The sequence below is a fragment of the Euleptes europaea genome, chromosome 14 (assembly GCF_029931775.1).
Source record: "Euleptes europaea isolate rEulEur1 chromosome 14, rEulEur1.hap1, whole genome shotgun sequence".
NCBI lineage: Eukaryota > Metazoa > Chordata > Lepidosauria > Squamata > Sphaerodactylidae > Euleptes > Euleptes europaea.
In genome coordinates, this window is record NC_079325.1 from 56,318,341 (window position 1) to 56,342,213 (window position 23,873).

Here is a 23,873-nt window from a genome sequence, read left to right on the forward strand (position 1 = left end):
CCATTTCACTACCTGACTCCTCAGGGTCTCGGATTACAAATGCCACCGTCCTAAGTGAGGACAGTACGGCCTCATCAGAGGAAGAGGGAAATTGGGGAGCCTCGGCGCTGAATCTTGTCGCAACTCTTAACCAGACAAAAAACGGACCGGGTCTGCGGTAACTGGAGTGCCACCGCAGACCCTTGCTCCTGTGCAACCTGAAGCTCCACTAATGGTGAGCGAAGTGGGGGACACTGTTTTCCTAGACGTTATTTTACAATATTACAAGGGGGGTCCCCAAATATGTGTAAAGGCCTTAGTTGATTCCGGTTGTGCATATACCTTAATTAATGAAGACACGTTTAAGGCCTTAAAAGTGAAAGCGGTGCACCTACCCCAACCTGTGACTTCCGGGTGGGGCAGTGGACCAATGCACCGGCAGAGTGGCCATGGGCATGGGCCATCACTGGGAACAGTTGCACTTCACAATAGCACTGGGCATCAGATATGAAGTGGTATTGGGAGTAAATTGGCTGCATGGGCACAGCCCCACTATTAACTGGGCAGCCAAAACCACTGAGTTCACCCAGCCACAGTGCGACCGTCATCGCAGAGAGGTAGCAGTTAAAACACCTGCCATGGCGGCGCAACTCAATGGCGCCTCCAACACCCCCCAACTGCCCCTCGAATATGTGGACTTTGCGGATGTCTTTGATGTGAAAGAGTGTGATGTGCTGCCTCCCCACCGCAGAACGGACTGCACCATTGAGGTGGTGGGAGAAGGCAAATTGCCCAAGAGTAAAATTTATCCAATGAGCCCCAAAGAGAAAGCTGTGCTCAGGGACTTTTTAGACACAAACCTGGCTCGAGGATTCGTCTGACCCTCCACTGCGCCTAATTGCACCCCTGCCTTTTTTGTACGAAAGAAAACGGGTGATTTGCGCTTGTGCATAGACTTTTGCAGACTCAATGTGGTCACCCAAACCAACGCCTATCCCATACCCCTGATCTCTGATTTATTGAGCCAACTAAAGGAGGGGCGCATTTTCACCAAACTAGATCTGGTTGAAGCATATTATTGTGTGAAAATTCGGGAGGGCGATGAATTGCTGACTGCCTTTTCCACCTGTTTCGGGATGTTTGAGTACCTAGTGATGCCCTTCGGGTTAAAAGGCGCCCCAGGGGTCTTTATGCAACTGATTAACGAAATTCTTCATGACTTGTTGTTTAAAGGGGTGGTAGTCTACTTAGATGACATTCTCATATACTCCAAAACATATGAAGAGCATGTTGCTATGGTGAAAGAGGTACTGCAGTGCCTCAGAGATAACCAACTCTATGCCAAAGTATCTAAGTGTAAGGGACCAATTGACTTTCCTAGGTTACATAATTTCGCATCAAGGACTGGCAATGAACCCCGACAAGGTGCGGGCAGTGGTGGATTGGAAACCACCCACCACCCGTAAGCAGGTACAACAATTCTTGGGGTTCGCACATTTTTACAGGGGATTTCGCAGCAACTTTGCCCAGGTTGCATTACCCATCACCGACCTCTTAAAGACCAAGGGGAAGGGGAGTGCGGCAGCTCAGCCGGGCTCGCAGGTGGAATGGACACCAGAGTGTCAAAGGGATTTTGAGACTCTGAAACGGTTGTTTACAACAGAACCTGTGCTGAAGCATCCGGATTGCAGGCGGCTGTTCGTCATTCAGGTAGATGCCTCCGAGATAGCCATGGGGGGGGGCCTCTTGCAGCAGGGGGAAGACTGTCAGCTGCACCTGTGTGCTTATTTTCCCAAGACGTTTTCCAAATCCCAGCTGAACTGGCCCATTTGGGAAAAGGAGGCCGCCGCGGTGAAACATGCTTTAATGGTTTGGAGACACTTTCTAGAAGGGGCTGACACCCCCTTCGAAGTATGTACCGATCACAAAAACTTAGAAGCCTTAACAGGGACTCGCAAACTCTCCGCCAAACAAGTGCGCTGGGCAGATTTCTTTTTCTAGGTTCAAGTTTGTGTTACGACATGTCCCTGGGAACCAAAACCAGCTGGCGGATGCTCTGTCCCAGCTTCCCCAATACCCAAGCAAACTGGAGTGCCCCACGGAGTCCCTGTTCACTCCCGCACATAGGGGTCTGACGCCTACATTAGCCGTGCAGACCCGTGCCCAAACACAACGGTCCCCTGGGGTTACGGAAGTACTGCGCCCTAGTGAAACGCTTGCCCCTCCCTCTGCCACAGTTGACTGAAGTGTCAGGGGAACCACCTGCAAGCCCTACTCCAGAGGAGCCTCCTGAACTCCCTAGCCCGACTCCTCTCCTGGAGGGGCTACCTAGTTCCTTCAGAGACGCTTTGATCCAAGGTTGCCAAACGGAGCGGTCAGCCAATGCCTTCCCCGTGAATTTTGTTAAGCGGGGGAAGCTGTGGTTTAAAGACACCAAGATGTATGTGCCTGAAATACTCTGGGGGGAGGTGTTGGGTCTTGTTCATGGGGTGAAATCTGCAGGACATTTTGGTTTTGTAAAGACGCTACACCTGCTCCATCGGCAGTTTTGGTGGCCGAAAATGTGATTGGACTTGGATTCCTTCGTTCGCAGTTGTCCCACCTGTGCGACCGCCAAACGGTCCCCAAGGAAGCCTCCCAGGTTGTTGCAGCCATTGGAAATGCCCTCAAGACCGTGGGAAGTCATTGCCATGGATTTTATGACTGATCTCCCTCTCAGCAGGGGGAAAACGGTACTATAGGTGGTTACAGATCTGTTTTCCAAGCAAGTGCATTTGGTTCCTTGTGCGGTCCTGCCCTCCGCCCCGAAATTGGCCCGTTTATTTGTGTAACATGTCTTCAAATATCACTCATTCCAGCGCAAGATAATCAGCAACCGCGGGGTTCAATATGTAGCCAAATTTTGGAGGGCTTTTCTCAAGTTGGTGGGAGTGGAGCAGGGGCTGTCAAGTGCGTTTCACCCTCAGACAGATGAGCAGACCGAACGGGGGAATGCTGTATTCGAGTGTTATTTACGGTGTTATGTCAATTACCATCAAGATGACTGGGTCGACCTCTTGCCTTTTGCGGAGTATGCTTATAATAATGCTGTGCATCAATCTACAGGTTTTAGCCCGTTCTACTCAGTGTATGGCCCCCTAGGCAGTGTTGGCCCCCTAGGCAGTGTTGACGTCTCGGGGGAGGAGGGAGGTGCCGACATAACCGAGTGGGTCCACGCAATTCAGACTACTTGGCCATGGCTACAAAAGAATTTGGAATGGGCTAAATGAAAGTATAAGACCCAAGCAGATAAACATCGTTCGCCTGGTTGGAAATTCAAGGTGGGGGATCTAGTGTACCTTTCCACTAAAAATCTACGGTCCCTGCGCCCGTGCAAGAAACTCAGTGAAATGTTTGTAGGACCTTTTCCCATCTCAAGAATCATCAACAAAGTGACTGTGGAGCTTTCCCTCCCTAAGACTCTGAGTAAGATCCATCCGGTGTTCCATATTAGTCTTTTGAAGCAACATGTACCCTCACCCAAGTGGCATCCAGAAGCCCCTCCGGAAGTGCCTAGCATGGTGGGGGGGGGAGGAACACTTCGAGGTTTCCAAAATCCCCGACTCTTGTTTCCACAGGGGGGTGCTTCAGTACCTGGTTCGTTGGAAACATTTTGGTCCTGCTTATGATGAATGGGTTGCTCATCAACATGCTTCCGCCCCCCGACTGGTCCACCAGTTCCATGCATCATACCCGAACAGTCCCTCCCCGCCGGACAGGGGAGGAGGGGGGCCTTAGAGGGGGCAGAATGTCAGGCATCGGCCTGGTATCCAGCAGCGGTGCCAGGTGGTGTTCCAAGGTCGAACTGTTGTTCAGCTCTGGTTTGGTTTTGTCTTGCTTTATCCTGGGAACAAGGGCTATCTGTGGGTTGCCGTAGCAACCAGTAGTCGTCCAGAAAGTTCACTTTCACCTTTATATCTCCTGTACCCTCAGTATTGCCCCCATTAGTATCCTTGCCAATTTCCAAGTCGGTTTCTGTAACTCGCTGTATATTTCCCAATAAATCACCTTTCTATGGAAGATCTGCCTAGAAGTACGTTTGTGGGATTTATCTGATGAGCCCAGAGCTGACAGCGAGGTTTGGGAGGGGGGAGGGACCTCAGCAGGATATCAGGTCATTTGGTCCGGGATATAATGCCATTCTGTCCCTGAGAGCCAGCGTGGTGTAGTGGTTACGAGCAGTGGTTAGGAGTGGTGGACTCTAATCTGGAGAACCGGGTATGATTCCTCACTCCTCCACATGAAGCCAGCTCGAGTCCAGAGTGGCTCCCGGCTTCCGTTGCCACTGTTGCCACAGGGGAGGGGGAAATCCCATCTCCCTTCCCCTTCCTCCTTCCATCACTTATCTTAAAGCGATGGGGGAAGGGGGGGAGGTCTGCTGCCAGCTTCTATGCTCCGCTGCCCTCCTGGGTTCTGCCACAGATCCCTGTGGTGCCTAGCTGCAGCAGCTGAGCCCAGGCTCCTCTGCCACCTGAACTGGTAAAGGGGTAAGTGTGTTGTCTAAAGGGGTAAGTGCGTTGTCTGCGCATGTGCAGACAACACTTTATTTAGTTTGGGGGTGATTTAAACCCTTCCCATTCATTTTCTTTTAACTTTTTGGATTTTTCTGCAGACCCAAGTATGCAGAAAAACCTGTTGGGGGAATTGTGCCCCTATCTGTGGATTTACGTATCTGCAGGCAGGGGGCACATGTGGGAATTAAATATGAGTGTGTGTGTGTGTGCGTGCGTGTGTAAAGTGCCGTCAAGTCACAGCCAACCTATGGCAACCACTTTTGGGGATTTTCATAACAAGAGACTAACAGAGGTGGTTTGCCAGTGCCTTCCTCTGCACAGCAACCCTGGTATTCCTTGGTGGTCTCCCATCCAAATACTAACCAGGGCTGACCCTGCTTAGCTTCTGAGATCTGACGAGATCAGGCTAGCCTGGGCCATCCATGTCAGGGGATGGATGGATGGATGGATGGATGGATAGATGGATGGATAGATGGGTAGATGGATAGATAGATAGATAGATAGATAGATAGATAGATAGATAGATAGATAGATAGATAGATAGATAGAAACCCATCTTCTAGTTGAGCACCATGGGAACTGGCTTTCGAGGCTCATTCTTCTCACAGATGCTGTTTAGCTATATGAAGCCCCAGGAAAGATCATCTAAAGCTTTGGTTCTGGCTGTCTCAATATGCTGATGATTTTCATTTCTGTTCCCCTAACCTGGATGACCCAATCTTGTCAGCTTGGAAGATAAGCAATGTCAGCCCTGGTTAGGACTTGGATGGGAGACCACCAAAGAAGTCCAGGGACACTAGGCCAAGGCAGGCAGTGGCAAACCACCTCTGAACATCTCTTGCCTTGTAACCCCTACAGGGTCGCCATACGTCAGCTGTGATTTGATGGCATTTTCCACCACCCAGTTCTGTATTTCTTCATCAGTGCGTCCAGAACTGACTCCCTTGGCCCTATGAATTAGTTTCTGGATGCTAATCTGTTGCAACTGTGAATGATATAGCCAGCAAATTGCCATTTATTTAATGTGTTGTACTTGTATCACTATGAGGAGAGGATGCTATTTCCTACCTGAGGCACTGAGTTTTCTCTGAAACAGTCAAACATGTTGGCAAATCTATGAGCCAGTAGATAGACAAGTATCTTTCACACCAACTCCGTCTTTTTAATTGCCTTATGTTATTGGATTGTTCTACATGGATTTGATGCCCCTTCACATCTTTGGTCATCCTGTTCCACTTACAATCACAGTAGTTAAAGGGGTGGATTTTTCCTGCTTTTCCAATATATACTTATGATTGATGTTGAAATTCTAATTTACAGTTAGAGATTGAATAGGATTGAGGACAGTGATCATATTCCATGTGAATCGGGAATAAGTATCATGCAATCTTCTTTAGATGCTGCCCATTATGTGTACGTCTCTGACTATGTCTAACCATTGGTACCCCTGAATGATTGAGGATGAAGCCAATGGACAGCAGTGCTACCGCTGCTTGTTGTCATAGACAGATTTATCGATGTAAAACCCTGTCCCTTAATTTTGTTCTAGGGAAAATCATACATCCATCACACATCCATCAGAAGAGCTAGATTCAAGTCCAATAGCACCTTAATGACCAACCAGATTTCCAAGGCATTAGATTATGAGAGTCGATGCTCCCTTTGCTTAAAGACCAACAAGATTTTCAGGGTATAAGCTTTCGAGAGTCAGAGCTCCCTTTTGACTCTTGAAAGCTTATTTCCTGGAAAACCTGTTGGGCTTTAAGGTGCTACTGGACTCTACACACATGAAGCTGCTTGATACTGAATCAGACCCTTGGTTCATCAAAATCAGTATTGTCTACTCTGACCGGCAGTGGCTCTCCAGAGTCTCAGGCAGAGGTCTTTCACATCACCTACTTGCCTAGTCCCTTTAACTGGAGATGCCGGGGATTGAACCTGGGACCTTCTGCATGCCAAGTAGAGGCTTTACCACTAAGCCACAGCCCTTCCCCTCCACAGCCCCTCCCCTAATCTTGCTCTTCTACTGCAGACCAACACAAGTATCCACCACAAATTCATTAATTGATGTTGATTGTACATTCTATAAACCAGGAACTCAGAGTAGCTGGTGGTACAAATTGTATTGAGGAGGAGATACTAAATGCTCAAGAATCTCCACTTCTTAAATGACAACAGCAAAATCATGGATGCCCACGGATGCCATGGGAATTGCAAAAGAACTCAACATTTTCCATGTTAGATTAAAAAGGGGTGGGGATAGAGGTGGCTTAAATTAAATTGCCAAAGATGGGGGGAAGGCCTAATTTTTAGACTGCATAAAATATATGCCACACGACTTCATTCAGTAGTGGTCACCCAAGCCACTTTTCAGAAACTAATATTGTCCAATGCGAACAAAGGAATAATAACTTTGGCTCTGTCCATTGATCCTTTTTTGCAACCAAGGCAAAGAGATGAGGGACCATAGTGGAGATGAGTAAGGTTGCCAGCCTCCCGGTGGAACCTGGAGATCTCCCAGAATGACAACTGATCTGCACAGTACAGAGATCAGTCCCCCTGGAGAAAATGGCTGCTTTGAAGGGTTGCCTCTATGGAATTATATCCCCCCCCCAAGGTCCCTCCTCTCCCTAGGGTTGCCAGGTCCCTTTTCACCACTGGCTGGAGGTTTTTGGGGCAGGGCCTGAGGTGGGCACGGTTTGGGAAGAGGAGGGACTTCAATGCCATAGTCCAAGCAGCCATGTTGAACTGAGCTCTATCAGCTGGAGATCAGTTGTAACAGCAGGAGATATCCAGCTAGTACCTGGAGGGTGGCCACCCTTGCCCTCCCCAGGCTCCACCTCCAAATCTCCAAGCAACTCTAGAGATGAGCCTTAAGCCATCTTATCCTCTTCCATTAGAAAAGTACCACAGAATTGGAGGGGGGATCTACGTCTTTCTCCAACATGTACCCGGCAGTACCTGGCTGGCATTCCTGTCCCTTGGCTCCCTCTTCTCACCTGTATGAGGCGGCCTTGCTCACTCTGCAGGGTGTTCAGTTCCTGCCCCATGGCGCTGTGCCCCTTCTTCAGGCTGTCGCAGTCTGCTCGTAACTGAGTGGCGTGGGTAAGTAACTTGGACACTTCGTCCGACAAGCCGGCCAAGAGGGCCCGCTCCTGCCCCTTCGATGACTTTGTTTCGGCATCGTGGTCTGCCACGGCCCTCAGGAGGGAAGACTGGAGGCCTTCCAGACGGGTTAAGCCGTTGACTTGATCCGGGCAGTTGGGGTCGATGAATATGTTGATGCGAGAGCTGTCGGCCTTCTCAATGGTCACCAAGGCGTTGGCCTCGTCAGGGTTCGTGCTGATGACAGGTGGGGGTTCTGTGACGGGGGTGTGGTACTGGTTCATGAAGAGAATCGCGCCGGTGACGGTCACAGCTAAGAGAACGGCCACAGACAGCAGGACGGTACACAGAATATAACCACAGCTCATTCTCTAGAAACAGAAAGAGGGGAGGAAAGAGAACGTCTGCATGTTTAAGGTACACAATACAACCTTTCCACAAGTGACTCTTAAGCACACTTGTTGCTTTCCAGCACCAAAGGTTTTTCAACTTGTGAAGGTTAGATTGGCATGTAGTACAGAAGACACAATTTCGAAATTTATTTATTTGCTTGATTTATTCCCCCTGCCCCTCCCCCATAGAAGAAGTAGCATATGCATATGTGGAATAAGATTGCTGGGTGTGTAATGTTGAAATTCCATGAATGGATTTTCCATTTGTCCCCTCCCCACCACTTTAACAGTCACATCCTTGGGGGGCCCCATTTTGGTCAGGACTGTGGTGTAAGGGGACGGAGCTTCAAGCCGCCTCCCGCATGCCATTTTCCTGGTCTGAGACTATGTGACTCTGGCCTTTTATGCAGGGCTGTTTCCCTCGTGGTCACCCCTCCGACGACTTCAGGTCTTTTTTTTAATATTACGCATGCCATTTCCGACCATCAGAGGTTGCCTTGCTCTCCTGCTGCATTTCCCCGTGTTTTCCCCGTGTTTTCAAATTTGAGATAAAACAGGTCCCTGATAACGCGGGCAAAACGTGCAGAAATGCAGGGGGAGAGTGAGGCGGCCTCTGACGGTCAGAAACAGCATGCATAATTTATAAAAAAAAGACCCGAAGTTGTTGGAGGGGTGACCGTTAGGGAAACAGCCGTGCATAAAAGGCCTCTGTTTGCACTGTTGAAGCAAACTGATAAGTGCATGTTTACTCCCAGTGGGGAAAATAGCCGTTTCCTGGGGCCGGTTCAGTTCAGCAACATATCACAGGGGAAAGGATCCCAACTGTGATTCCAACTGGAATAGCCCCCCCTATACAAGAGGCTTTTAAAGCAAAAAATGCTGGCTCTGTTTGTAGACCTTTCAGTGTCAGGCTTGAGGGGCTAATCAGCATCGTAAGTGGAAAACAAGATACCAATTGAAAGCGTAGTCATGATGGGATGGATCCCACAAAATATTTCCAGCAGTGGAAGGCGCATGATTTTTATGGCTTACCCCTCCCACTGCAGACTTCTGACTCCCCCTCATGCTGGTTCTTTGTGCCCCAAGAACAGCACTGGGGGAGCATTTGAGGCTGCAGCAGGCGGGGGAAGGCAAGGAAATCCTTTCAGTCAGTAAAGGTTTACTGTGAGATCGAAGCTATCATAAGTCTCATGGTCCAGTCTTGGTGTGATCTGGGAAACGTTGTCTGTAAAGTCCACAGACTAGAGAACAAACATGGTAAAAGCGGTATGCTTTTGCGCTTCCATTTTCCTGGTGCATCAGTGTGACCTGTGGCTCACAGGGAGAGGACCTGCTTTGCTTAAAGAACCTGTCCCAATTTCTGGATTAGCTGTTAGATAATGTGAAAGACACGAAACTCTGGAGAGCTGCTGCTGCCAGACCTGACCAGCAGACAGCAAATATTTAGATAAGGCTCTGCTCCTAGCTGTGATTAGTTTGTATGCTAAGCAAATGCTTATGGGAAATGCATTGGAAGGGCCACTATGTCTTGGAGAGGTATTATGAGTGGACTGTGCTAAGCTAACTAAAAGTGAAATAATGAAGAAAGAAAAGAGGAGTATGGAAAACTACTCATGAATTGCATAACCTTTGGCAAATCTTGGAGTCTGTAAGGAAGGAGCAAACGCTACTGATGGCGGATGGCTGCTGGATATTGAAAGAACAGATGAGACCGAGCTGAAGTGACTGATAACTGGGAAGAGTTAACAACTTAATTCTTTTGCAGCAAAGGTTGCCAGCTCTGGGTTGAGAAATACCTGGAGATTTTGGTGGTGGAGCCTGAGGAGGGTGGGGTTTGGGGAAGGGAGAGACTTTAATGCCATAGAATCCAATTGCCAAAGCAGCCGTTTTCTCTAGGTGAACTCTATTGGCTGGAGATCAGTTGTAATAGCAGGAGATCTCCAGCTAGTACCTGGAGGTTGGCAACCCTATTTGTAGCTGATCCGCTTTAAGAGAAAAGGAGCAGAAATCACTGTGAGCTAAATCTAACCTTCTCTCAGAGGGCTGTGCTGGGCCCTGCACCCTGGTCAAGGGCTGCCCCAGTTCTTTGCCTGGCAGGAAAGGGGAACTGCTTTTAGGGCAAGAAAGCAAGGAGAAAGATTCTTTCTGCTGCCTTTGTAGGAAGAACTCCTGCCTGCTGAAGAGGACAATTGGGGCATCTTGGATCACTAGGGTTGCCATGTGGGTCGTTTCGGCGGGCAACTGCCTGCCAATCCACCAGGCTGCTCCAGAGCGGGGATTGCATGCGCGCATGGCTGCATGCAATGCGATTACATCACTTTTGGGTTTACCCCTGGAAGTGCTGCATCGCTGCAGCCGCTTTAGCACTCAAACCCCCAAAACACCGGTGTTTTAGGGGTTTAAGGGCTAAAGCAGCTGTGGTGATGCGGCGCTTCCAGTGGTAAGCCCACAAGTGACTCTATCGTGTTGCGCGTGGCCACGCGTGTGCAATCGCCCCAGCTCCACCCCCAAAACCCTCCCACTGATGGAGAGGGGAGGACCTGGCAACCCTATGGATCACGCCCAAGGCCTAAAGCTTCCAGAAGAACTCACTGTGCTGTGACTTGTGCAGGGTGGATGTGAGCCTTACCTTAGACTACAGACACTGGGGCGAAAAGGAGTTACACTAATGTACCATTTCAAAATTATGGTACAGTAGAATTGCAATAAGCTACCGCTGAACTCTACCAAGAGACCAAAAGGTTTCATTCTGTATGCAGTAGGTCTTCCTGAACCTATGGGAAGATACCTGGATGCCATAGACAACACTTGTGCCATTTATGAATGGGTGTTTCCTCGCGGTCACCCCGCCAACTACTTCAGGGCTTTGCTTTGTTTATGCTTGGATTTTCCAACCAAAAAAGGAAAGGACCTATGCTGTAAATCGGATATGATTGGAAAGGAAGAGAAACAGCTCAGAGGCTCACAGCGAATAAATGCTAATGCACTGTAATATGATACAATTCAAATATACAAAATGGTAGTAGTTCACAGATTACATAAACTGAAACATATGCAAATCTTGAAAAGGAAATTACTGTGACTGGTGACATGTACGGTTTATTATACAGGCTGACAAAGCTAATATTTCAGCGAAAACGCATTCCGGAAGTGGCGTTCCCTGCCCTTGCTGGGCTCTGCCCAGCCGCTCCCTGCTTTTGGCTAGTTGGGTTCATGCCCAATCTTTGCTTCTACTGCGTTTCCTTGTTACACCGGTTGGTGCTCCGTGCGCCGCTGCCACCCAGAGCTCCGTGACTGTCAAGGACTTCTCTGCTTTTGGTCTTGTCTGCCTTACAGCAAGTACATAGCAAGTACAGCAAGTACCATTTGTGATGGACTTTAGATGATATATTCTAAGTTTCATTTTCAAGATTTGTATATGTTTCAGTTTATGTAATTTGTGAACTACTACAATATTTGAATTTTATCATATTACAGTGCATTAGCATTTATTCACTGTGAGCCTCCGTGGATTTTCCAACCGGTAGATTTTGCCCATGTTTTCTGGATGTGTGTTTAGCCAGCATCCAGAAAACACCGGAAAATGCACAGGGAGAATGAAGGTGGTCGAAAAATACAAGCATAATCAAAGCAAAGTTCCGAAGTAGTTGGCGGGGTGACCGTGAGGAAACAGCCATGCATAAATGGCCTTGATGAACTAAAAGCAAGAAGCAGGATGGCTTCCTTTCAAATCTTAACCCACGCCATGACCTCACTAGGTGATTGTAGGCAAGTAAGGTAATTCAGCTCTCCAACAGGGTGATACGGGCTGCCACAAAGACTACTGAGATTATGTACGTGAACACTTGAAAGGCACTCTGTAAATGCCAAGTATTGTTACTACATTTGAAAGTGCCCTTCGGTGTGATCCTTGGTTTATAAGGATCACTTCAACAGAGTGGTAACCAATTCATATCCCTGTGAGGGGAAACGTTCCTGCACAATAAGATATTCAGGTATAGAACCTGCCAGCACAGTGGGGGCCAAAGATTTACAAAGTGTTTGGTCTACTAAGACCCCAAGATCCTTTTCGCACACACTACTGCTGAGACAAGTCTCCCCCATCCTATAATTACACCTAAATGCAGAACTTTACATTTATCCCTGTTGAAATGCATTTTATTGGTTTTAGCCCAATTCTCCAGCCTGGCTCTGTCTTCTACCTTATTTGCTACCCCTCCCAATTTAGTATCATCTGCAAATTTAACAAGTATCCCCTCTTTTCCTTCTTTCAAATCATTTATAAAGATATTGAACAACACAGGACCCAAGACAGATCCCTGAGGAACTCCACTAGTCACTTCTCCCCAAGTGGATGAGGAACCATTAACAAGCACTAATTGGGTGCGATCTGTCAACCAGTTACAGATCCACCGAACAGTAACAGGATCTAAATCACATTTTCCCAGTTTGTCAACAAAAATATTATGGTGAACCTCATCAAAAGCCTTACTGAAACCAAGATAAACTATGTCTACTGCACTCCCCTGATCCAGCAAGGTAGTAACTTTCCAAAGAAGGAGATAAGATTAGTCTGACATGACTTGTTCTTGAGAAACCTGTGCTGGCTCTTAGTAATCAGATCCATCCTTTCTAAATGCTCAAGAACTGACTGTTTGATGATTTGTTCAAAAACATTTCCGGGTATAGGCGTCAAGCTGATGGGCTGGTAGTTACCCAGGTCCTCCTTTTCACCCTTCTTGAAGATGGGGACAACATTTGCTCGCCTCCAGTCTTCTGGCACCTCACCTGTTCTCCAAGAATTCTCAAAAATAATGGACAGAGGCTCAGAAATTACATCTGCAGGTTCTTTGAGTACCCTTGGGTGCAATTCATCTGGCCCAGAGGACTTCATTTCATTTAAAGAAACTAGGTGTTTGTGCACTACCCCAATGCCAATCCTCGGCTGCAACTCCCTTCCCTCATCACGTGTTCTGTTTATGCCATGTTGAGCACCACTTCCCTCACAAGAAAAGACTGAGGGAAAGTAGGAATTGAGGAGTTCTGCCCTCTCTTCATCTCCCGTTACAAGTTCACTTTCCGGTCCCCACAGTGGGCTTATCTTGTCCGTGTTCTTGTTCTTACTCTGCACATAGGAAAAGAACCCTTTTTTGTTGTGTTTAGCATCTCTCGCTAGCTTAAGCTCATACTGAGCTGTAGCTTTCCTAACACTCTCCCTACAAGCACTAGTTATTTGTTTATAAGGCCCTCCTTCCACTTCCTAAAGGAGTCTTTTTTATTTCTCAACTCTTTAAAAAGCTGCTTATGGAGCCACCCTGGCCTCCTCCCATTTTTCCTTCTCATAGGAATGGTTTGGGATTGCGCCTTCAGTATTTTATTTTTAAGAAATGCCCACCCTTCTTGAACTCCCTTCTCCTTCAGTATTTCTGACCATGGGATTCTACCCAGCATCAGTTTAAGTTTGTTAAAATTTGCTCTATATGTCTGACTACGTGGAGTTTTTCCTTTCCCCAAGATTGTAAATTCCAAGAGTACGTGGTCACTACTACCCAGGGTGCCTACTACTTTAACCTCATCGACCAGTTCTTCCCTGTTGGTGAGAATCAAGATCTCCAGTCTGTAAAAGACCCCCTGACCTGGATGGCTCAGGGGGCTTCAGTTCTCAGAAGCTCAGCAGGGTCAGCACTGGTCAGTGTTTGGTTGGGAGACCACCAAGGAAGTCCAGAATCGCTGTGCAGAGGCAGGCAATGGCAGACCACCAATGGATGTCTCTTTCCTTAAACACCCTGTGAGGGGTCACCACAAGTCAGCTGCAACTCATTGGCAAAAAAGAAGTCTGAAAAAGAAAGGGCTCAAGAGTGCACCAGCCAGAAACTACCGTAGCATTTGAGGCAAAGCAGCAGGGAGCTAATATATCGGGAATTGGGGCGGGGTGGGGGGAGGGAGGGGGAGAGTAGGTTGTCTTTTCAAGGTTCAAATGTGTGGTACAAATTAAATAAATAGGGATAAGTCTGTTTGCAGTGATCAGACAAGAAACCCACACAACAATATTTATTTACTTAATTTATACTCAACCTTTCTCTCCAGTGGGGACCCAAAGCATATTGTTCTCCTCTCCTCCATTTTATGCTCACACCAACTACCCTGTATGGTAGGTTAGTCTGAGTATATGTAACTGGCCCAAGATCACCCAGCAAACTTCCATGGCAGAGTGGGAATTTGAACATGGGTCTCCCAGGTCCTAGTCCAGTGATGGTGTACCTTTTAGAGACCGAGTGCCCAAACTGCAACCCAAAAGCCACTTATTCATCGTAAAGTGCCAACACGGCAATTTAACCTGAATACTGAGGTTTTAGTTTAGAAAAAACAACTCATATGTTAACATCTTATGCTCACAAGCATAAGATGATCCAAACAAAGTAAGGAAAGCAATCCCAAGTGCTTTCATTGACTTAAAATTATTTGGCAGAGAATTCCACACATTAAGGATTTCATTTTCAGAACTAACTGTGCTATCCTTTGTCATCCATAAAATTAAATCATGGCAATGACTGACAAACACCATTTTCTCCATCTGCATTCTCAAAACTCTGCAGGGGGGCTTATTGTTGAGTTGTGCATCTGGACAATGTGCATCTCAGTGGCAAGTCCAAGGCTAAACCTTCCTTTCACAAATGGACAACAACCCCCCCCCCATGCAGTTTTGAGAATCTGGATGGGGGAAATGTGCATCTCAGTGGCAAGTCCAAGGCTAAACCTTCCTTTCACAAATGGACAACAACCCCCCCCCCCCATGCAGTTTTGAGAATCTGGATGGGGGAAATGTGCATCTCAGTGGCAAGTCCAAGCGAAAGAGCCGCCCGCCGCCAGCCTCCCGCCAGCCTCCCGCCGCCCCGCTCCGCCTCAGCAGCAGCGCCGCCACCCCACCCAGGCGCTGCTCTGGACCCGCCGCCGCCACCGGCCGCTCATGCTCGGCCCCGAGGGCTGCCCTGCCGGCCGCACCGCTACCCCCACCGAGTCGCCCCCGCGACAAAGTTGGCTGTGGAGCGGCGGAAACGTGCGCCGAGGCCGCGAGGAGGGGCGGAGGAGGGGGACGGGCAGCCAAGGGGGCGGAGGAGGGGGCGGGGGTGACTCGGCGGGCGTAGCAGTGCGGCCGGCAGGGCAGCCCTTGGGGCTGAGAATGAGCGGGCGGCGGCGGGTCTGGAGCGGCGCCTGGGTGGGGCGGCGGCGCTGCTGCTGCTAAGGCGGAGCGGGGCGGCAGATGGCGTCGAGGCCGTGAGGAGGGGGCGGGGGATGGGCGGGGGGGCGGTGGCTCCATGCGTGCCCATAGAAAGGGCTCAGCGTGCCGCTTGTGGCACGCGTGCCATAGGTTCGCCAACACGGTCCTAGTCTAACACTTTCTAGCCACTGTACCATGCTGGCTCCAGCATCCATTTCCCACATGGTCAACCAGATGCCCCAGAAGGCCTATAAGGAGGGCCCAGGGCTAAGGCCACTTCCTGTTGTCACCCCTCCCAAGAGTCGGTATTCAGAGGTACTGTCTCTTCCATGGAGGTTCCACTCAGTCATCATGGACAGTAGCCATTGATGGACTGACTAATTTGCTTGGAATTGGTATCTTCATGACTGCTTTCTCCCATTTTCGATCTCCCCCATTCTAGGGTACCACCTAGTTGTCTTAGATTAAGCAGCCGGGGATCTTTCTCTTCCTTGGTGGTTTGTACAAATGTGAGATATATAGTTAATATAATGAAGTTGACCCACACAATCAGATATTTTGGGAAGATAGTTTGACTAATACAGCTGTAATAACACATTGGAAGAGGTTTAGGTTTTCCGGCAATGTTGAATGCTGTCTAAATTTTTGGTTTGATTAATTAAGTTGTTCACTTTGATATTTTTATTTGTAATGGAGGGGGGGACCCCACAGGGTCTTACTCTAAGGTGAACAGGTAGAGATTAGGCCCTAGGAGATGGTTTTACCAGGCAGTTATGCGGAATGCAAAAATGATCAATTACCCCTTTGGGTTTTTGCACTATGAAATAATAACGAAGGCGGGTCAGGTAGCAGATGCACCTTCTGCGGCTGAATCTTTTATTTAATGCAACAATAAGCAGCTTCCACTTCCAGAGGGGCAAGCGGTGAGACCCAGTTCCGACAGGGAGCTTCCTCTGCCATGACTCCCAAGTCACCCGGGCGCGTTGCTACAGTGGGGTTACCAGGCCTCATGACTCTTTAATGAGGCTGGTGGTTTTAAGCATTAAGCATCCCCTTGCTGTATGCATCATGAATCTCTATTGTCAGTTTTAAAAAAAAGGAGGGAAAGAGAAAGAAAGCTAAAGGTAAAAGCAGAAAGAATGTTGATTTGAAAATGCTGTCATTGGCGAGAAACAGATGCTTGGATGGAATGCAAAGTTCTGCAAGTCTGCCGCAGAAGGCAACTAATCTGCAGCGCTACTGAACAGCCAAGCTAAATGTGATGCTTGACACATGGCCTTCACTGGGACTTGGGGCAGTCCGACTTGAGCAGCAAGTTGCCCATGGGAACTCAATTTCCAAGTGTCACAGGAAACCGATGGGCATCGGGACCATAGTGCAGAGGGAGGAAGAAAATGGCCTGTGACATTTTCCAAACCTGAACCATACCTAGGGGTGTCACTTGCAGGTGCACTAAATACTGCACATATAGCACGCCCCCCCCCCCAAGCACATAGCACCCCTGGGGTTGTTTCGGGTCAGGAAAAGGATGCTGGTGGGAGGCTGAAGCCCCTTCTCCTCCTGTGCCATGGTCCTGATCCAAATCAGGTTCCTGTGGAACTTGGAGATTGATTTCTCACAGGGAAACTGCAGCTGCCATCTCACTGCAAGTCCTCATGGCAGTCACATGTTAAACATCCCATCTGGAAGAAGAAGAAGAGGAGTTGGTTTTTATATGCCAATTTTCTCTCCCTTTTTAAGGAGAATCAAACAGGCTTACAATCTCCTTCCCTTCCCCTCCTCACAACAGAAACCCTGTGAGGTAGGTGGAGCTGAGAGAGCTGTAAGAGAGCTGTGACTAGCCCAAGGTCATTCAGCTGGATTCATGTGTAGGAGTGGGGAAACAAATCCAGTTCACCGGATTAGCGTCCGCCGCTCATGTGGAGGAGTAGGGAATTAAACCCAGTTCTCCAGATTAGAGTCCACTGCTCCAAACCACCGTTGTTAACCACTACACCACACTGGCTCTCCATAAGATCTGAGAAATCTCCCCCTCCTTTCCTACCCCTGGAGCATCTGCAGCTTTGAAATATGTGGGTTTCTCCAATGGGACACCCCCCACCCCCCACCGCAGGACTGTTTCAGGTCAAGTCAATGGCAGGGTGGGAACTCCACAGTTTCTTCTCCATGCAAGAGAACTGAAGAGATTGTATGAGTCATGTATGTTTTTTACACAGGGTGACGACTCTGGACCCAAAGCATGGGGAAGACACGGCTGACCAGTCAGGTCATGTTTGAGTTGTGCCCACTAGCATGCAGGAGAAAGCTGGACTTTGCTCAGGCTTTGGGACATTCCATAAGTCCATTTTATGTTCCCTCTGCCTTCTTTTCCTTAAATGATGTGGTTGCAGAGAAGGGATGACACCAACCTCCTCAGGTACCATTAAAACACCCCTATGTCATTTTTGAGAGTGTAGCATGGTGTAGTGGTTAAGGTGTGTTTTTTATAGGAAGGTGCATTCAATCATGAATCTTTAGAAATGTTCAGGAAGCCCTGCAAGACTATTATATTTGTCAGGGCTTTTACATGGGATGTCGACTGTTAGCATATTTTGGGAGAGGTGGCTTAATTGGGATTTTATTTATTTATTTATTTACTTCATTTAGGCCATTTATGCAGGGCTGATTCTGCTCCTTGCTCAATGCTGATTTTTTAAATCCGACCTTTAAAATTAGTATTCACGGTCCTGATGCAAGAGGAGAAAGTCAAACAAATTGCACCCCCCCCCCATTCGCCTGCTCCTTCGTTCGCATAGCCATTAGCAATAGTCCTTTGCATAGCTAAGAGGCTGGTATGCGCCGGCTTCGCATTGATGTCTGGAATGACAGTCCAGGGTGATTTTTTTAAAAAAAAATATGCGGGGCACTTCAACCTGCTGCTAATTACCAAGCATAAATGACCGTATACCCTCAGTTTGCTCCCCAGTGTGGACCCAGTGGCTTGTATCATTCTTTCCTCCATTTTATCCTCAGAACAGCCCAGTGGGGTGGGCTGAGAGCATGTGGCTGGCCCAAGGTCACCCAGTGAGCTTCCATGGCAGAGTGGGGATTCAAACCTGGTCCAAGACTAACCACTACACCACACTGGCTTTTAAATTGAGATGTTTTTTCAATGCAATTTGTAAGCCAATTTGAGTCATGAGGAAAGGCTAGATACAAATATCATAATAAATAAATCCATATAAGTCTCACCCACAGACTTTTGCTGTGTAGTTCAGATGCAGAGTTACCATTGCCATAAGAACTAGAGCAGAGGGGAGCCTGCAACGGGCTCAGCAACAGTGACATCGGAGGCTAAGGAGAGAGGAGAAGGCTGCTCTGGAGAGCCACCCTGCTTCTGTCTGTGCCGACCGCAGCAACCCTTACGACTGCTTCCCAATACATCTCAGTTGTAATGGTCTATTACAGAGTCACTGTACATCTCCAAAAAGCAAAGTCAATTGTAAATAGTTTCTATTAGGATAACCCCCCCCCCATTACAAAAGACTGCAAAATTTGAGGTCACACAAGAAACCTGTGTGATATTCTAGGATTGCCGGCTCCAGGTTGGCCCCACCTACAGGTTGGCAACCCAACATGAGTCCTTTTTTTAGGACCAAGCAAAATATCACAGAAATGTGAATATCACTAGGGTTGCCAACCTCCAGGTAGTGGTTACAAAACAACAATAATACCTATGCCAGAGTTAAGACAACTTAAGAAATTGGCAGCATGGAGGCTCATATATAATTATAAACATCTAAACATTCCATTTAACAATTTTATTATAAGGCATTAACTTCATGCCACTATAAGCTAATTAACAAAAAAACCTCCTATAACACCGTGTTATATACAATCAGTGAAGCAGTCAGATGAAAGCAGATTTCTGACATTTGTATTGATTTGCAGCATTATTAAAACCTTACTTTACATTGCGATCTAGCCAATAGTCACTAAAACTGAATAAAGGAAGTCAATTTTCCTATAAAAGTATCTGTGCAGGTTTCAGTAATTGTGGTTTGATTGTGCTGCAGAGAGCCAGATCAGACATTGGTTGCATTGGTTTTGGGAAGGATATGATGCTGGTTGGGAATTTGAGCAGGAAAGGGTTTTGATCCCCCTGAATATATGGATACGGCAAACTAAATGACAAAAGGTTTCAATCCTTCCCAATCTTATTAGTGATGCATTCAGTAGGAATTGGGGTAAGTGCTTTAGCAATCTTAGGTTTACTTATTAAACATTGAAACCACAAACCTGTTTGTTGGAATTTCAGGAAAAATTAAAAGCTAGAAACTTTGACTTGGGGGTTAAGGCAGGTTGGTGAAATTTACGGATATTCAAGACACAGGCAATGTGTTAACATCTGCAGAAATAACAAGAAAGGCTGCCCCAGATAATAATCCTGTTGTTTCAATACTTTCAGCTGAGACATGGTATTCAACTGATATTACAAATTGCTAACATATTTCGACCTCTAAATAAGGTGGAAAAGTCACTTTCTCCTCAAGGGCGAGTGAAAGGATTGTTGGCTAAGGTGTACTCAGGCCTACATGAAAATGACACGGAGTAATGGATTTAAACTAAGAGAAAAGCGATTCCACCTAAACATTAGGAAGAACTTTCTGACAGTGAGGGCGGTTTGACAGTGGAACGCGCTGCCTGGGGGGAGGGGGGGGAGTCCCCGTCTTTGGAGGTCTTTAAGCAGAGGTTGGATGGCCATCTGTCAGGAGTGCTTTGACTATGGGATCCTGCAAGGCAGGGGGTTGGACAAGATGGCCCTTGTGGTCTCTTCCAACCTTGTGTGATTTTGTGACAAATTAAGGTAGGATTTTGAAAGGAGATGGATAATAGATTTAGAGGTGTCAGTCCCATGAGCAAATTGGGAAACGCTTTTAAGGATATTGCAACGATTTCTCTAATTACAGGAATCCGGGAAAACTCTTTAGAAATGTATTATGGATGGCATCTCACCCCAGTCAGGTTAGCTAAGGAACATCGAATTTATGTTGGAAATGCAACATGGAGAACTTGTGCATCAGTACAGAAATTCTGGAATTTAATATACAAAGAGATAGTGAATATATTAGGTTATACTTTCGTTAATCCCTTGGTTTCATAAAGGTGTTTATGAACAGTTTGAGAATGAAAATTTGTAAAGACTGGAACAACTATCCTGTTATTTTAGCTATGCAATAAGTTCAGGACAACTGTACGTCATACCTGCTGTTAAAGGAAATATTTGATGATGGTGATGATAAAGCTGAATAAAGGAAGTCCAGTTTTCTTACAAAAGTGTCTGTGCTGCTTTCAGTAATTGTGTTTTGATTGTGCTACAGAGAGGTAAATCAGACATGACAAAAGAGCCAGTGTGACACAGAGGTTAGGAGTGGTGGACTCTAATCTGGAGAACCGGGTTGGTTTCCCCACTCCTCCACATGAAGCCAGCTGGGTGACTGTGGGCTAGTCACAGTTCTCTCTTAACTCTTTCAGCCCCACCTACCTCACAGGGTGTCTATTGTGGGGAGAAGAAGGGAAGGAGATTGTAAGCCGGTTTGATTCTCCTTAAAAGATAGAGAAAGTCGGCATATTAAAACCAACTCTTCTTCCGTTCAGCCATAAAGGGCAAATTGCAAGTATGTGTGACCCTGCTTTGGGTTGGGGCCCATAGGAAAACTGGTTTAACCCTTCAAACTCTTCTCAGTTTTGCTCATTGAAACCAACCCACCCCCATTCTATTTCTAACACTTTAAACAAAAAAGGACGGGTGCTTTCAAAAAGGCTCTGAAAGAAAGAAGGGCCCTTTTGCTTTCCGTGGGTGTTGTTCATTTATTTCTAATTGTCTTATTGGGATACCTTGTGAGTTGGGGCAGGAGCCCTTTGTGGGTGATGAGCCTGAGAAATGGCAATGTTAATGGCATATCAAGGACAGGCAGAAATTTTAAGGTTCTCACTGAGGGTCACATTCTGCCAGATGCCCCGTTTATACTCCATGCTGGTTCTCAGTTCTTGATGATATCCCTTTACATCTGCTACTGGTTTCCCCACTCCCTCTCCACACAAAGAGCACCTTTTCCCTTCTGGGTTCCTGGTGCCTACCCCCTCCCTCTGTGCTGGTGGTGTTTTGCATCTAGATCTCCTCCATCACTATCTGCCTCCTCCTTCCCACTACACCTACAGAATGAAGGTGATGATTTTCTCCTGACCTCAGACACAGCTGTCAGAAGGAACTGAAGACAGGGGTGGGGGGGACAATTGCATATTCAAAGAGACAAAAGGCTACATTTCTCTGGGAGAAAAAGAGGGAAATTGCTGCCTCGGCAAAGTGTTTTCCCCCCAGCACTCCTTCCCCACCCCCTTCCCTGTATCTCGATGCATGTCTGCTCAGATTGACATCTTCCTTCAAGCACCCTTCATTCCCATCCCTGCAGCCATTTGCATTAAGGTGACTTCAGCTAAGCTCTGAGAGGGAGGATAGCAGTTCCCCTTACAGTATTGGTTCCCCCACCCTGTCCGATCAGAAGCTGCTCCGGTGTGCATATGAAATTGGACATAATTCCGTGACCTGGAGGTGTGTTGTGGCGGCTGGCAGAGTGTTTGCTGACAAAGCCAACCCACGGGAAGGTGATTGTCTTAAAGCAGGTGCAGAAATCCTGTGCTGTCATCTTTTAGCTTAGATGCATTCACAAACAAGATGACAGTCAGTCAGAGGAAGGCTTTGGACATAAACAAATTGGTGCTTAGAATAATACACTCAGATCTGCTAAAGCTGAATTGCGGATCTGGAGGTTGCTGCTCAGGTGAACTATCTGTGGAGTTTTGAGAAACAAAAAAGACTGTGGAGAGAAGACGAGCAAAGTCTCCTGCAGGGTGACACATCCCTTTCTCTTAGATGGTTTTGATATAGGGGATTTGGCAAATTCATGGAAGGGGAGGTCCATCAATCACTTGGGCCAGGATAGATAAATGGAACCTCCATGTTCAGATGCAGTAAACATCTGAATACAATACAGGAAGCTTTGGCCCCTGTGCCATTGTGTGTGGGCCTTCTGGGAGCATTTGAGAGCCAGCGTGGTGTAGTGGTTAAGTGTGGCAGACTCTAATCTGGAGAACTGGGTTTGCTTCCCCACTCCTCCACATGAAGCCTGCTGGGTGACCTTGGGCTTGTCACAGTTCTCTCTGAACTCTCTCAGCCCAACCGATAGGGTTGCCAGGTCCCCCCTCTCCTCTGGCAGGAAGCTTTTGGGGCAGAGTTGAGGCAGGGATTGCATGTGCACAGCCGTGCCAACGCAATCATGTCACTTCCGGTTTACACCTGGAAGTGCAGCATGATGTGGCGCTTCTGGGTTTAAACCGGAAGTGATGCGATTGCATCGGTGTGGCCGCACACGCAAGCAATCCCCGTTTCTGAGCCGGGCAATGGGTTGGTGGGCAATCCATTGGATTGCTCGCCAATCTAAGCAACCTGGCAATCCTACCCACCTACCTCACAAGGTACCGGTATCTGTTGTGAGGAGGAGAAGGGAAGGCGGTTGTAAGTCAGTTTGAGACTCCTTAAAGGTAGAGAACATTGGGTATAAAAACCAAGTCTTCTTCCTCTTCTACCATCGGTCTGATCCAACAGGGTTCCTCTTATGCCACCAAGTTCACCTAAAGTAGAACTGATAAGCCTGTCTTATTGTATCAATATCCAATCACAATAAAACAGTAGGAAATTGAAGATTCAAAGCAGTTTGTTTATTGGCCAACACACAAAAAGCCTGGTGAAAATTGCCTGAAGCGCAGGGCAATTCACACCCACATCAAAGGGTTACAAGCATGAATATAGACTTCGATAATGGATGGTTACAGAGGCGTAATACACACGTAAGACCCAACTGCCCAATACTTGGGACCCCTAAATTAGAATAGCCTATAACAGCATTGAAGGCGTTGCAGAGAAAGTTATGATCTCATGTCCACTAATGAGCAAGAAGAGTTTACAGTGTCAGGTGCTGCTATGTTTGATCCTAAGCTACTGAAGTTCTTATCTTGGATCCTGGCATTTGCCAAGGCTAACTAAGGGAGTGTTCCTAGCTGGCCCCTATGTATGGGGAGCCAGCTCATGAAAGCACACTGGGGCCTTCCATGGATTCTTTAATTAACTTCTAACAAGCAAAGCTGGGCCTCTTATACTCAAGGCCTTTAACATATATGTGCTTGGTGTGACTTTAATCACAGATGCCAACTCTTATATACTGAGTATGGCATATTCATAAGTGCAGGTTATACTTTATTGATTACAAAGAATATATTTCAAATCAAAGAATACATTTCTAATGCATCTCCCATAGCAAATAATGATTTCAGGCATTACAGGACTGAATGGCCAGTGCAGAAGCTTCACCTTGTGGGAGAGGCTCCAAGGACTTTCCAAGAGGCTTAGGTTCCATTTAGTCACCATTGCTAATAACCATAAAAGGACTTTTTCTAGTCCCCTAAGAACCACCTAAACTAGTTCCTATTGCCGTATCTTGTGGCAGTGAATTCCATAAAGTAACTATATGTTGCGTGAAACACACTGTATGGCAGGGGTGGGGAACCTTTTTCCTGCCAAGGGCCATT

The 23,873-nt window shown here is 47.3% G+C and overlaps 1 protein-coding gene across 1 annotated transcript in view; it reads right to left on the minus strand.

Annotated features, from left to right (window-relative positions):
• The window catches only part of FIBCD1 (fibrinogen C domain containing 1), a 116,596-nt gene that overhangs the window by 63,590 nt on the left and 29,133 nt on the right, over nt 1-23,873 (minus strand). The window contains exon 2 of the mRNA XM_056860650.1: nt 7,532-8,008. Within this exon, the coding sequence (XP_056716628.1) occupies nt 7,532-8,008 (477 nt within the window). The remainder of the gene's footprint in view (nt 1-7,531; nt 8,009-23,873) is intronic.